At 44.4% G+C, this 13,485-nt stretch overlaps 2 protein-coding genes across 4 annotated transcripts; one reads left to right on the top strand and one right to left on the bottom strand.

Moving 5' to 3' along the window:
* Positions 1-1,037: 1,037 nt before the first annotated feature.
* zgc:103559 (Allantoinase, mitochondrial) lies at positions 1,038-5,900 on the bottom strand. 3 transcript variants are annotated; one of them, XM_068593240.1, is made up of 12 exons: positions 5,066-5,900; positions 4,373-4,678; positions 4,125-4,276; positions 3,807-3,921; positions 3,563-3,709; positions 3,420-3,465; positions 3,128-3,221; positions 2,765-2,951; positions 2,519-2,657; positions 1,587-1,759; positions 1,470-1,502; positions 1,038-1,314 (listed from the first exon to the last, which is right to left on the bottom strand). In XM_068593240.1, exons 2-12 carry the CDS (start codon positions 4,508-4,510, stop codon positions 1,165-1,167), a joined length of 1,374 nt encoding a protein of 457 aa, XP_068449341.1. In that variant the 5' UTR covers positions 4,511-4,678; positions 5,066-5,900; the 3' UTR covers positions 1,038-1,164. The 3 variants fall into 3 exon arrangements, with proteins under 3 accessions (XP_068449341.1, XP_068449342.1, XP_068449343.1); XM_068593241.1 differs by lacking the exon at positions 5,066-5,900 and having other exon boundaries at positions 4,378-4,514; XM_068593242.1 differs by lacking the exons at positions 4,125-4,276; positions 5,066-5,900 and having other exon boundaries at positions 4,373-4,514.
* Positions 5,171-13,485, top strand: LOC137795632 (tetratricopeptide repeat protein 39C). Its single transcript, XM_068593239.1, has 14 exons — positions 5,171-5,826; positions 6,485-6,533; positions 7,286-7,414; positions 8,101-8,215; positions 9,030-9,390; positions 9,692-9,860; positions 9,984-10,077; positions 10,169-10,276; positions 10,367-10,476; positions 10,609-10,732; positions 10,839-10,936; positions 11,035-11,139; positions 11,267-11,305; positions 11,455-13,485. The coding sequence occupies exons 1-14, from the start codon at positions 5,681-5,683 to the stop codon at positions 11,542-11,544; spliced, it is 1,737 nt and encodes a 578-aa protein (XP_068449340.1). The 5' UTR covers positions 5,171-5,680; the 3' UTR covers positions 11,545-13,485.

The raw sequence follows: 13,485 nt of genomic DNA, 5'->3' as shown, positions 1-13,485 counted from the left end.
GAAGACGTCATGAGGGTTTCTGTTAGTGGTCATGATGAGTATTTAAGAGGTGGTTCTTTGAGAGATCTGTGAGCAGTCTTGGATATGCAATTTGTACTTGTTGTACTTCTAACTCTGCTTCTTCCTTGCAACGAATAAATGTTCCTGTTTTAATGATTTTACTCCAAGGGGTTGAGTGATTTTTTTCTAACAAGAGTGATAGATTTTCTGTGTATATATATATATATATATATATATATATATATATATATATATATATATATGTATATATATATATATATATATATATATATATATATATGTATATATATATATATATATATATATATATATATATATATATATATATATATATATATACACACATATATATCATTGCTATACAGTATATTTATTAACAGTACATAAGCTCAAACAATGTTCGAAGGCCTGCAGAAGTCTCATAAAAGTAAAAGATTCAAGGTTCTGAACAGTAATGCATTTTTATCATCTTCACCAGCAGATTAGCGTGCGTCTTTCTGTTTGCAGCTAATCTCTCATACGGCCGGACCCCTCAGCGTAATATTTTTTATGACTATGCTTATGGTTTTCTCGTGGTTGCAGTGGTTACACTTTTTTAAAAGAAAACATTTATTGACTGCTGACTCGATTAATAACCAATCTATCTACAAGAGGCTGATGCTTCTAATGTGTGTATGTTTGTGTGTGTGTGTGTGTGTGTGTGTGTGTGTGTGTGCGTGTGTGTGTGTCTAAATTAACATTCTGTGTCATTGAAAGCTTTTATTCAAATTAGCAGGGGTGGCCTTAAATTCTGTTACATCTCACGTATCTAGAAGCCAAAGATGGAACCTTCGGGTGTGTGTTCTGTCTGATTATGAAGAAGAGGGTGAGTTCTATTTTCTTTTGTGAAAATGGCGCAGCAAATCCCTGAATTCTTCTGGTTTACAGATAAACCAATATTGAAATCAATGAGTGTTAAAAGAAGAAGTTAAAGAAGGCCCTGTTAAATTAGTATTTATTTATTTATATTTCCTACTTTGTCAGTCTTCCTGCTTTTAAATCAAACGAAAAAGCATGTACAGGTTGCACGAGAGATGACGAAAACAACATGGTCACAATAACATGGACATGTGGAGGTTTATTCCAGCTTGTTGATGTTGTGCTTTACAGATGGACTTGACTTCTCCTCGGAGGGACGAGGAGATGCTTCCCCAGAGGCTCGGGGCAGAAGGAGCCCTCTCTGTACACCAGCTGGCCCCTAACTATGGTGGCACACACCACTCCTCGCAGTGTGACGCCAAGGTAAGGAGTTAGCTACACACACACACACACACACACACACACACACACACACACACACACACACACACACACACACACACATACACACACACACACACACACGATCATAAGGTCTGTCACATTAGAGGCATGCTCCTCACATCATCTGTTCAATTAATGAGGCTTACCTTGTTTTTATGATGTATATTTGCTTCTTTAATCTGTGAAGAAAAATGAAATGAAAACAATGAAAGTATGCAGCTCCTCTCCGTCGTCCTAAATATGGAAGCAGATCTCACACTGACCTCAAATTCTCTGTCCGGGTCCCATACAACCAAGTCTGCATCGTAGCCGGGGGCCAGGCTGCCCTTCTGGCTGTCGAGGCCACTCAGCTGGGCCGTTTCCCTGCTGAGGAGCCTCGCCACATCGGTCAGTTGAAAGCCTCTCTTACTGGCTGAACTCCAGAACAGAGGCAAACCTGCCAATAGGAGGAGAGATTGACAGGCCTGTAGAGAACTGTGTTGACACCCTCCAAAAATATATATTTTTTGTCTCCTGCATTTAAACATAGTGGATGGGACTCGTCCTGGTATCAAGACTTTGACCCCCCTCCCCACCCCCACACCCCACCCTCTCACCGAGTCTGAATAGTAAATGATTGTTCCGTCTTCTAAAGCTGGCGCTCGGCTCCTGTTTACCTCCCTGTGAACTTTGAACTTTGTCCGGTGTAGGGAAGCAACTCATCCACTCAGAAACAAAAATGTGCATATCAATTCCCTGTAAGATTGCACATGGGCCAGGTTGGAGTGGCGAATTTGAGTCAGTGTCTCTTTCAGGCTTTGACAGCAGAGGGGATTTGTCGTGTCGAGACAAATCCCGGAGCTGGTCCATGGATGGAGGGAATTATGTGAGGAGAGCTATTCAGATATCAGAACACCCACTGGAATGCCAACTCACAAACAGAATCTGTGCGCTAAGCAGTGTAGCACACGTATCTTATGACGTCTCTGAAGTGGACCCCTAGTAAAATGAATCCTTCAGTGGATTAACCCACATGAACCGGCGAGCTGATTACCCATTCGGTGTGTGTGGGACACCAATTAGTTGATGATCTTTTGACACAATTTTGGGATGGAGTGAGATGATGAACACTTCCCTCCACAGGGGTTTAGGTAACCTAAGAAAAATATTGACTGTGTGTGCGTGTGTCCGTGTAATTGTTGTCACTAGTCCATACCAAACTGTAAAGAGGAGATGCCCCCCCAAGCCTCAGTGAAGTCTCCGTTATCCAGTTTCTTCAGGTCTGGGGTGCAGGGGGAGTGGTCAGACACCACCATGTCGATCTGCCCGGCTTTCAGCGCGGACCACAACCGCTCCTGTGTGTGTGTGTGTGGGGTGAGACAAAAAAAAATCCATCATCTGTGAGTAATTGCAAGACAACAAAGCCCGGTCACCTATCTGATGAGCATCCTCTTCCGTTCACCTGGTTGGCAGATCCTCTGATGGGGGGGCAGCACTTGAATTGTGTGGCCCCCGCCGGTATGTCCTCCGCACACAGGCAAAGGTAGTGGTGAGTGGTCTCCACCGTCAGGGGGGCTCCCGCCCGCCGCGCCTCATGGATCAACTCCAGTGGCCCAGCAGAGGACAAGTGGACGATGTGGCAACGCACTCTGGAGAGGAGAGAGTGACATCACTGAGACATATAAATATATATATATATATATATATATATATATATATATATATATATATATATATATATATATATATATATATATGACCAATTGCTAGCCAGAGTGATTTTAAATAAGATATTAGGGTTAATACGACAGGCTGCTATTCATACTGGTACTGGAGGCAGAGCTCTGTGACGGTGCGAATGGCCTCCATCTCCATGACATCGGGTCTGGACTGCAGAAAGGTGGAGTACTGACAAGGGTCTGGTGGTGCAGGCAACGGTTTAGATATATTAAGAATGGGAACCTCGATGATGAACAGATAGAGCTTAAGTTATGCCATTTATCGGTCCAAAAAGTAAAGTGAGAGCAGTTTCAGATGCTGTGAGAAAGAAAATGCCAATCTTGACATATAGTTGTCTCATAGTTGTAGCTGCAATAGATGAAATGATTTATTGTTACCACCGTTCTTCGGTGGTGTCTGCTGAACGTCCCTTTCAGCGTGAAACTAAAGAGAGACAATTAGAGCAGAGGACACATCAGGACTCTTTTTTTGTGGCTTGTTCAGGGAGGAAGCTGTGAGGGTATGTGGGGGTCGATGTTACCAGCAGGACGCTCCCCGTGCCTTGCAGCTGCGTCATGGCTGCGTGCAGATCTCGCTCCGTCACGTGCGGGAACTCCTCCACCCCACTGTGTATGAGGAAACACTTGAAACCCGCCACTCCGGCCTGGATCATGGGCCGAAGCTCCATCTGCAAAAAGGAGACGCCCGACCCTCACCCCCATCGTTTGATTTATAATGTCAGGCTCAGAATATGTTTGTTTTTGTTTGTGTGTGTGTGTGTGTACCTGATTGCCAGGAATCACGCCTCCCCAGAAGGCCGTGTCTACAAAACACTTCCCTGTCGCCGCAAGCAGCTTCTCGCGGAAATTTCCGACTGTGGTAGCTGGAGGAATACTGTTTCTGTTGGAATTTAAACCAGAAAAACTCACAGCTGGCAACCTCAAATCTAATTGCTGTCACATGGCAATGAATGGGAGTGGGAGTCGATGTTTGCCTTTACATTTCTTCTTATTTTTTGCACAAAACACCCCCAGAAATGTACAAATATTACAGGACTAATAACTGTGAATTCAAATATTGACTATGAGGCCCCCCGGCCTTACAGCGGCATGTCCACAATGGTGGTCACCCCTCCGGCTGCAGCGGCCCTGGTGGCGGTCCAGAAGCCCTCCCAGGAGGCTCGGCCTGGTTCGTTCACATGCACATGGCAGTCCACGATGCCAGGCATCACCACGCTGTCGCCCACATCCAACACCTGCCATTGTTTTGGGTGCAGTAGATGATTCAAAGGTTTGAAGCCATGCATGTGTCTTTGCAAACGTAAAGGAGAAGGGGATGGGTGGGGGCTTACCTCACCTCCGCAGAAGTCGCTGTCTGAGAGGATTTGGTGGATCTTCCCATCCTTTATTGCAATGACAGCGGGGCGAACTTGGTCACCTAGCAGCACCCGCTCACTCCTCACAGCCACAACCGTTGATCCCAGCTCCATGCCTGCTTTTCCCCGAGAGTCTACAGAGGGCACGAGATTCTTCCGCTGCACCTCACACGCGAACTGCAGACGAGTCAGCGGCCTCGAGGCGCCACCCCTCTACTTTGTTGACTTATCCAGCCTGTAAAACAGGCTGAAGTTCAGATCCAGACACGAACGGGGGAGTAACTGTAGAGTGGAGGAAGTGTGAAGTCAGTGAGCGTAAATGATCTGTTTATTATGCAGTAATACATGACGACAGGACGGAGCCAACATGCACAATACCACACGGGGCCTGGGCCCACCTAAATGAAACGGGGCCCTGATGATTCGCTAGTTATTAATTATTAATTACACTATGTTTAAAGTTTAAACCCTGCAGCAGTCGATGTAGCTGCTGTGACACCGGACAGCTCACACTTTGCTTTGTGAATCTTAACCTCTGGGGAAATGTATTGACAATTTTAAAAAAACATTAAAAAAAACAAACAGGGAATGCCGATGAGCGATAATAACTTAAATTATGAAGAACACAATCAAGTATAATATGATGCAGCATATCATCAGCATGGCTACCTGTCTATTGGCTGGAGGAGGAGGAAGAGAGGGCTTAACAGGATGCTGCTCCCCCCTCAGCGGGCCTCCTCCCCGGCGATGCGCCGCGTGCGTTATGACGCCAGGTCGTTTCTGACGCGCTCCTGGCAGACTGAAGCAGCACAGCAGCCCGGATCCTCGTTATGTAACGCGTCGGATGCTGCTGCAAGGCCGGGAGTAGCAGAGTAGAAAAGGGGAGGGGGAGAGGATGGAGGTGGAAACTGACTGGATGTTAGATTTAGTGGCAAATAACGGCATGTGAGTGTGTGCTGCTAGTGTCTGAAGGCGCAGACAGCCGGCTTACGGGAGTAGCGATGGTGAAGCGGGCGTCGCTGTAGAGCGGAGTGAGCGAGCCCGTCTGGGCATCAGTGGCCTACATCCCGAAAGGCGCGCTGACGTCTGGAGCCTGCGGAAGCCGCACTACTTTTTGTTCTTTCTTTTCCGATCAGAGGCGCTGTCTCTGTTTTTAAAACCCAGTCTCCCTCACACCAGCGGGATTAAACTTATGCGGCGTTGCTTTGGAGGAGAAACGCCTTCGCATTTGGTTCCCCGTCGCACCGGTTTAATCCAACAGCCGGCCGCGCTGCAGCACGAACAATGGCGGGTCCCGAGCAATCCCAGCAGCCGCAGCAGGTGGAGGAGAAGGCCGAACACCTAGATGATGCCGAGATGGCCCTGCAAGGCATCAACATGCTGCTCAACAACGGCTTCAAGGAGAGCGACGAGCTCTTCAGGAGATACAGGTATCTCATGTCACGCCTCCTCCGTCATGATGAATTATTGCATTATAACGCGTGCCCAAGCCTGCTAATTCCAAGCAAGGTATTTTTGCTGCAAAAGTAAAGTCACAAGCGGTTAAAGCCCCCCCCCCCCCATTACACCCTGGGGACAGCATGCTATACACAGAGTCAAAACAGTGCCACACATATATAACAGTGTCAAATACATGACGAATTGGAGTGTGAGGTTCCAAATGCATGTTCTCAGTAAGGGAGGCTTCACGGCCTCCAGCTGTCTGTCTTGACATTGTCACACACACCCCTCCTCTTTGAATGTTCCTAACAGACAGTTTCGTCATGGAGACAAGCCATGCCACTGTTAACATCTGGTTGAAAACATTTTAAGTATATGTTTTTAGGGGCATTTTTGCGTTTCCGAAAAAAAAAAACAGACACAAAAACCAGATGGTGGATAGTGAAGAGATGGACGCTCCACACCAAACCAACAGATAGTAGTCCATCATGACAGCCGAGCACCAGGATGGCAGGCTGCACCTGCTCCGGAGCACGGCTCTGTCCGCGCCCCGTTGAAGAAGAAAAAAAAGAACTGACATTGCCTTTCCAGTTGTTCCGTTTGGCTTGACAGTGAATCCATCTCTCTCCTTCCCCACTCTCTGTGTAGGACCCACAGCCCGCTGATGAGCTTCGGTGCCAGTTTTGTCAGTTTCCTGGTGAGTTTCATCTCAGGTGATGAATATGATTTGATTTATTAGAAGAGATCCCCCCCCCATCCAGTATCACCTGAAATACCCCAACCTGTCAAATTGGACGCTCACTAGTGTCTCCACTGTGTTGCCTTCATTAACATAATGGATGACTTTTCCTCTCAAGAACAGTGACGCTCATTTACTGTAACGTTGTGTCCATCACTGATGAAACACACACACACACGCACACTGTTGCTGGGGGGGAGCGGGCGAAGACACTCACACACACCATCAAATCAAAGATGATGTCATCCTCCGTCCCCTAGATACTAAATAGCCCTGAAGGCATCTGACCCTTATGGTGGGCATTCATACATGCAGAATAAATAGGGAGAATGCCGCCATGCAAGAAAATATCCAAACATCAAACCACAAATGTCAGTTGAATCTCAATGCATTTTCCACTTTCTTATTTCCTCACTCGTTCAGGGTGATCTAAAGAGGTCTCGGCTATGACGGAGCAAAGGTTTTTATGATTGTGCTGGCTTGAGAGTTTGAAGACTTTCAAGCTGCACATCTGCACAGATGTGTCTGTGTTCCTCATCTCACTGTCGTGCACAAAAGGTCCCTTGTCCTCGTCAGGACTGTTACGTAACGCCTTCTGTTTTCTGTTTGTAAGCCAGGTCTCACATAACAACACTATGTATTGTGTTGCGGCTTTTTAAAACATTTTTTTAATATTGTTTAAAATCGTTCTGACGGCTTTGCGTTTGCAGAATGCCATGATGACATTTGAAGAGGAGAAGATGCAGACGGCCTGTGACGACTTGAGGACCACCGAGAAGCTGTGTGAGAGCGACAGCGCCGGAGTCATAGAGACCATCAGGAACAAGATCAAAAAAAGTGTGAGTACAACACGATGGGCACAACATATATAATTGTGTGTGTGTATATTATTATGTGTGTATTTATACACACACACACACACACACACACACACATACACAACTCTTAAGTTGACTATTTCTTTCGTCGATTAGTCTTTTTTTAATGCTGTTTTAATGCTGAATTATTTTGTTTTTTTAAGAAACTTATAAACACAACTCTGGTAAACACAAGACTAAAAGTGATGCTTTAGTGTGACTAAAAGTGGAGAATCTCTGTTAATTGTTCTGTAATTCGTCATTAAATCCGCTGATCAATAAGTCAAGTGTTAGTCGACTGAGAATTTTCTTTATTTGAGGATAGCGCTAATTGACTGTTGCATGGCTACTCTCAAAGTAGAGCGGCAAGAACACCCATTCATCCAAATACATATATATTTCCATATAGATATATATTTTTTGGGGGTGAACAAATTCCCCCATTTCAGGCTGCTGTTCAGATAACAATGTTTATATCCTCGGTGTCGTGCCTAGTGATGCAGCCAGCAGTGAGATCATGCTAAACCCACTCACAGATTGAATTAGTGCTTCTGTTAAATGTGATCAACAAACTGGGCGAGGAGTGTGGGGGCTGGCGAGCAGCTCTGGGTCGTTCAGCATGCAGGTTATGAGTATTACTGCTGTGTGTGTGTGTGTGTGTGTTACAGATGGACTCCCAGAGGTCAGGCGTTGTGGTCGTGGACCGCCTACAGAGGCAGATTATTGTTGCCGACTGTCAGGTGTACCTCGCCGTGCTCTCCTTCGTCAAGCAGGAGCTTTCAGGTACTCTGATGTAACCCACAAGCCAAAGAGTCAGTCTCATGGCAACCATGCCGTTTGTGGCAGCGTGTGGTGTGTATGACTGACTGCATGTAATGGGATGTGTGTTGATTGTGCAGCTCAAGAAGAAGACGTGATGGAGATGTCACATTACAGTTAACGGTGTCGAGCACTTCGCCTGGTTTTGTTTTGGAGCATGCTCAGAAATGTTCTTGAGGATGAACCAAATAAATGGAATATTATCATTACTGCTCGGGTGCTATGTGCTATATGACGTTTTGTGCTAAGCATAAAAATACGAGTATGTTCATTTTGGTGTTAACGCGTTTTTAGTTGATCAGTCGAGCAAATTCATGAATTATTATATTTACACATGATATAATACAAAGCTAAGGAACTATAACGATACGATGATGCACATTGTGGGTTTGTTCACAATGTTCATACTGCGTCATGATTCATGTCATCATATAATTGCTGTGAAGTTAAACTGATAATATTTCTCTCTAAACTGTGACATGAAAAGAAAAGACTCAAGTGAAGTACAAGTACCTCAAATTTGTAACGAATTACCGTACTTGAATATATGTAGTATTCCACCATGATTTGGCATGCTAACATTAGCTAATTAGCAATGATAAAAAAGTAAGTAGATCACCAAAGTTAATACAAGAAGATCTGAAACAAACTTTAAATAGTAACTGAGTTATTTTGGTTGGAGCACCACTGCTAGTGAGGCTACAAAAAAGTATTAATCATGAATATGCTTATTTGCTGCGGAGATAAATTAATGACCTTCATACTTATCCACTAACAGCTTACATCAAAGGAGGCTGGATCTTACGTAAGGCGTGGAAAATGTACAACAAGTGCCACAGTGACATCAGCCAGCTGCAGGCGGCGTGCCAGCGGAGGCCCTCCGCCAACCAGGAATCCCTCTCGACGGACAACGCCAACCACAACGCGCCGGTGGAGAACTGCGTGACGGCCGAGGCCCTGGACCGGCTCAAGGGCTCCGTCAGCTTCGGCTACGGCCTCTTCCACCTCTGCATCTCCATGGTGCCGCCACACCTGCTCAAGATCATCAACCTGCTGGGTTTCCCCGGCGATCGTCTCCAGGGCTTGTCCTCCCTCATGTATGCGAGTGAAAGCAAGGACATGAAGGCCCCGCTGGCTACGTGAGTAGGCTCCAACTGAAAAAAAATATATACAATATTTATACATTTTTTTTCCAGAGAGAGGCTGATTGTGTTGGAGGGAGAGTTTCATCTGATGTGTACCATTGCTCGTAGTGACAAATCCACAACTCAACGTTATAGTTTTGTAATTCTTGAAAACTTGTTTTATTTAAATAAATTATATAATGCTATTACATCATAACAGTGAATCGTAAATCCTCAGTGTAATAGAGATTCTGGTTGAGCTTTAGATGCCACATTCCAGAGCACCGAGGTGATTATCTCTTGTTGTACTGTCCAGGTTGGCCCTCTTGTGGTACCACACAGTAGTGCTGCCTTTCTTTGCTCTGGACGGCTCTGATACACACGAGGGGCTGCTGGAAGCCAAAGCTATTCTTCAGAGGAAGTCGGTGGTGTACCCTAACTCATCCCTTTTCATGTTCTTCAAAGGACGGGTTCACAGGCTAGAGGTAACGTGTCGCCGGCTCCGGGTTGCTAACAACCGCTGACGGATCAGTTGACTTGTGAAATACAATTGAGCTGGCAGTTTCTGTTCAGAGTCTTGTCAACAGTGCTCTATCCTCTGTCCTCAGTGCCATATCAACAGTGCTCTGGCCTGTTTCCATGATGCTTTAGAGCTCGCGTCAGACCAAAGGGAGATCCAGCACGTGTGCCTCTATGAGATTGGTACGTGATCGGTTAGTTGCGACACGCTGAAGCCCGGTCGTACAGCACAGGGAGCGACTTATCTGTCTCTGTCTGCTCGTCCTTGCTTCAGGTTGGTGTAGCATGATCGAGATGAGTTTTGAAGACGCATTCAGGTCGTTTGAAAGGCTGAAGAATGAGTCGCGTTGGTCGCAGTGCTACTACGCCTACTTGACCGGAGGTAAGCCCATCAAGCACACAATATATGCTGTTTCGACTCTATATATCTATTTAATTTTTACAATTTCCTTTTGTCATCCTCCCACCCCAGTGTGTCAGGGTGCTTCCGGCGACCTGGACGGAGCGAGCGGGGTTTTCAAAGAGGTGCAGAAGCTGTTCAAGAGAAAAAACAACCAGATAGAGCAGTTTGCTGTAAAAAGGGTGGGTTACGTTGAACATTTTGCCCTTTAGTCTTTCTTTTAAAAAAGTCATACCAAGTATGTCACTAAAGTCCCCCCCCCCCCACACACACACACACACACCCGCCCCCCTCTGTCTGGTTCCCATCTGCAGGCTGAGAGATTGAGAAAGATCTCGCCCACAAGAGAGCTATGCATCCTCGGTGTAATTGAAGTACTGTATCTGTGGAAGGCACTTCCGAACTGCTCCTCGTCCAAACTGCAGATAATGAATCAAGGTGATTGTAACCTTCAGGCTTCATAGCAAGACGAGCTAACTGCAGCCGGATTCCTCTGAATTTCTTTCTAACTCCATGTAATAATTTACATTTTACGCCTGTTCAGTGTTGCAGAGTCTAGATGAGGCTTCATGCAGAGGCCTGAAACACCTCCTCCTTGGTGCCATTCACAAATGTCATGGGAATATGAGGGATGCCGTTCAGGTATTGGTCTGCGTTCAGCACTGAAAAACTTTGCAGTAAGTCAACACTTTGAATGTCTCTTAGCTTGCTCTCCTGTATTTTTTTTACATGCAATCCAGTCCTTCCAGCTGGCAGCTAGAGATGAGTATGGGCGGCAGATCAACTCATATGTTCAGCCATACGCCGTCTACGAGCTGGGATGTATACTCCTTGCAAAACCAGAGGTCAGTCCGCTGCACGTGTACAGCGTTTACATTTTTGTTCATTCACATTTTGATTTTGATTGCCTAAATTGGCACACATGCTAAGTAATCTGAATTTCTTTATTTTGTTTCATAAACTGCAATGCAGACTGTGGGAAGGGGGAGATCCTTGCTACTTCAAGCCAAGGTAATGTTGATGATGTGTTGATAATACATACCATGTGATGTACAGGATTGTAATGTTAACTTTAGCTCATCACAACTTGATGACAGTATTTGCAGTGAAACAAGTTCACAAGTGACTGACCAGCTGTCTGTCTGTCTAAAATGTTTTAGGAGGATTTTACAGGCTACGACTTTGAGAATAGGCTTCATGTCCGCATCCATTCAGCCCTGGCTTCTTTGAAGGAAGTAGTGCCTCAGTGACTCCAGGAAGGGAAGCTACCGTCAAGCTATGCTCGTGTTTTTTTTCACCCCCCAACGTTTCAAGCCTTTTAGGATAACTGTATGCCGCCGTCCCTAACCCCAGTGAGATTGTCATGAAGTGTCATCTCTGTGCATTTCGCTTGGCACAAATTAGATGGAAATGGCTAGCCTAGCTGTGGCTAGCATGTTATGATCTATGGCTAACAACTTCAAAGCTATGATGCTGGTGCATATCAAATGTGTCTCGTTAGCCAGCAAGCTATTCCCCAACTTGTCAAGCCCACCATGAAGCAGTTGTTTTGCATTTCACTTTTATGGAGTTTCATACAAAGTATACCCAGTATAACGGAGTAACCCCCCCCCCCCCCATGGCCCACCATAACAATCCATGACTCTGAGCATAACAACAAACAAACAAACATATCTCTCCAGATCTCTGACTGTTCCTACAAGTGTTTTCTTTGCACCCAAACGTATTAGCTAGCTAGTAACAATTTTCCTCAATATCGTGTGTATTTGGAGGACTTCAGTCATGCCTCCCTTTTCCTTCAGTGAGTAACCCAGCACATACAAATGATGTTTTAATACATTTATTAGATATATTTCCCTTAATAATACCTTTATTATGAGTTATAATAGACACATGTATTAGTGTTTTCACATTCTCTAAAATGCAGTAATTTCAATACAATCACATCATTAAAAAAAAGGGAAATAATTGTTACATTTAATATTGAGACATTCTTACTCCATGGGTGCTTTTCCTGATTACATTTTTAGACATGGCATATGGGCATTGAGTCATATCACAGAGGGGCCACTTCCTTTATTCACAAACATAAAATAACAAACTTGTAGTCAATTTAGTTACCATTGGAATAGTTAAGTAATGTTACTAGTCACTTTAAATCACACGTAGTTAAAAACTTTTCTGCTCTGAGTTGGTCATTCACATTGAAGTAGTTAGACATTATAGTAACTGAGAAATCACCACACTTCACAATGCCCTAATAATGTTTTTTTTAATGTGAAAACACCGGGCATTGATCCTGTGCACTATGCATGGTATGGCAGGGTAAACGGTGGCTTTAAGACTATATTGAAGTCGAATATACCCATATGTCCATCCCTGCAAATACATATATAAGGTATTATAATACAGTACACTCTGTACTGTAATGTTACAGTTTGAAGGTGCTGTTAAATGTCAGCCTAATAAACATATATTACGAGTGACTTATTTTAATCGTGATTTTGTGATACAAGCTTTTGAATTAGTCCATAATAGTGACAAGTTTACTTATTATTTAAAATAAATAGTACTTTTGCCAGTGTCATTTACAGAATGCTTATTTAGTTTGAAATCCTGCGATGACCAGCAGGATAGACTTTAGAGTTGTGATCAAGCTAATTCAAAAGTAGGATCTCAAATTGGACAAAGAAAAATATCTCTGTGATGAGAAGGATTTTAACAAACGTCCTCGACACAGTTCCGCACACTGTAGATAAGAATCATTCTGTTCACAGTAACGCTTTTTATCAATAAACACTCTTTTCTTTTGGTCTTTTTTGTCATGCGAGCAATATATGCGAAAGAGAGCGTCTTAAAGTAATTTACAGACGTTTTCAACAATGACTGTCTGTTTTTCATCCCATGTTCAAGGTTGTGGACGTATAGATTCCTAAACTAAGCTGACATCCCCTGTGGCTGTGATGGATGTAAACCATGGTAAATGTTGAGGTGACCACTGTGCAAGTGGTCGGTGCGGTGCAAGTGATGTAATGGTGAAATGTCAGTAACCCCACCTTGCTGTACCAAATACTTCTGTCACTGAAAGAGTTTTTCTTTTTGTCATGAGATTTTGTTGAAATTGGGGTTACATATCTGGGTGATGGTGTTCCAGTGTGTCACTGAACGCTACAATAAACTGTTCTCCATTA

This window comes from Clinocottus analis, unplaced genomic scaffold (genome assembly GCF_023055335.1).
Source record: "Clinocottus analis isolate CAN_PGR_092001 unplaced genomic scaffold, fCliAna1.0.p SCAF_29, whole genome shotgun sequence".
Taxonomy (NCBI): domain Eukaryota; kingdom Metazoa; phylum Chordata; class Actinopteri; order Perciformes; family Cottidae; genus Clinocottus; species Clinocottus analis.
Note: the sequence above shows the minus strand (reverse complement) of the source record. Positions and strands in the feature narration are given on the sequence as shown.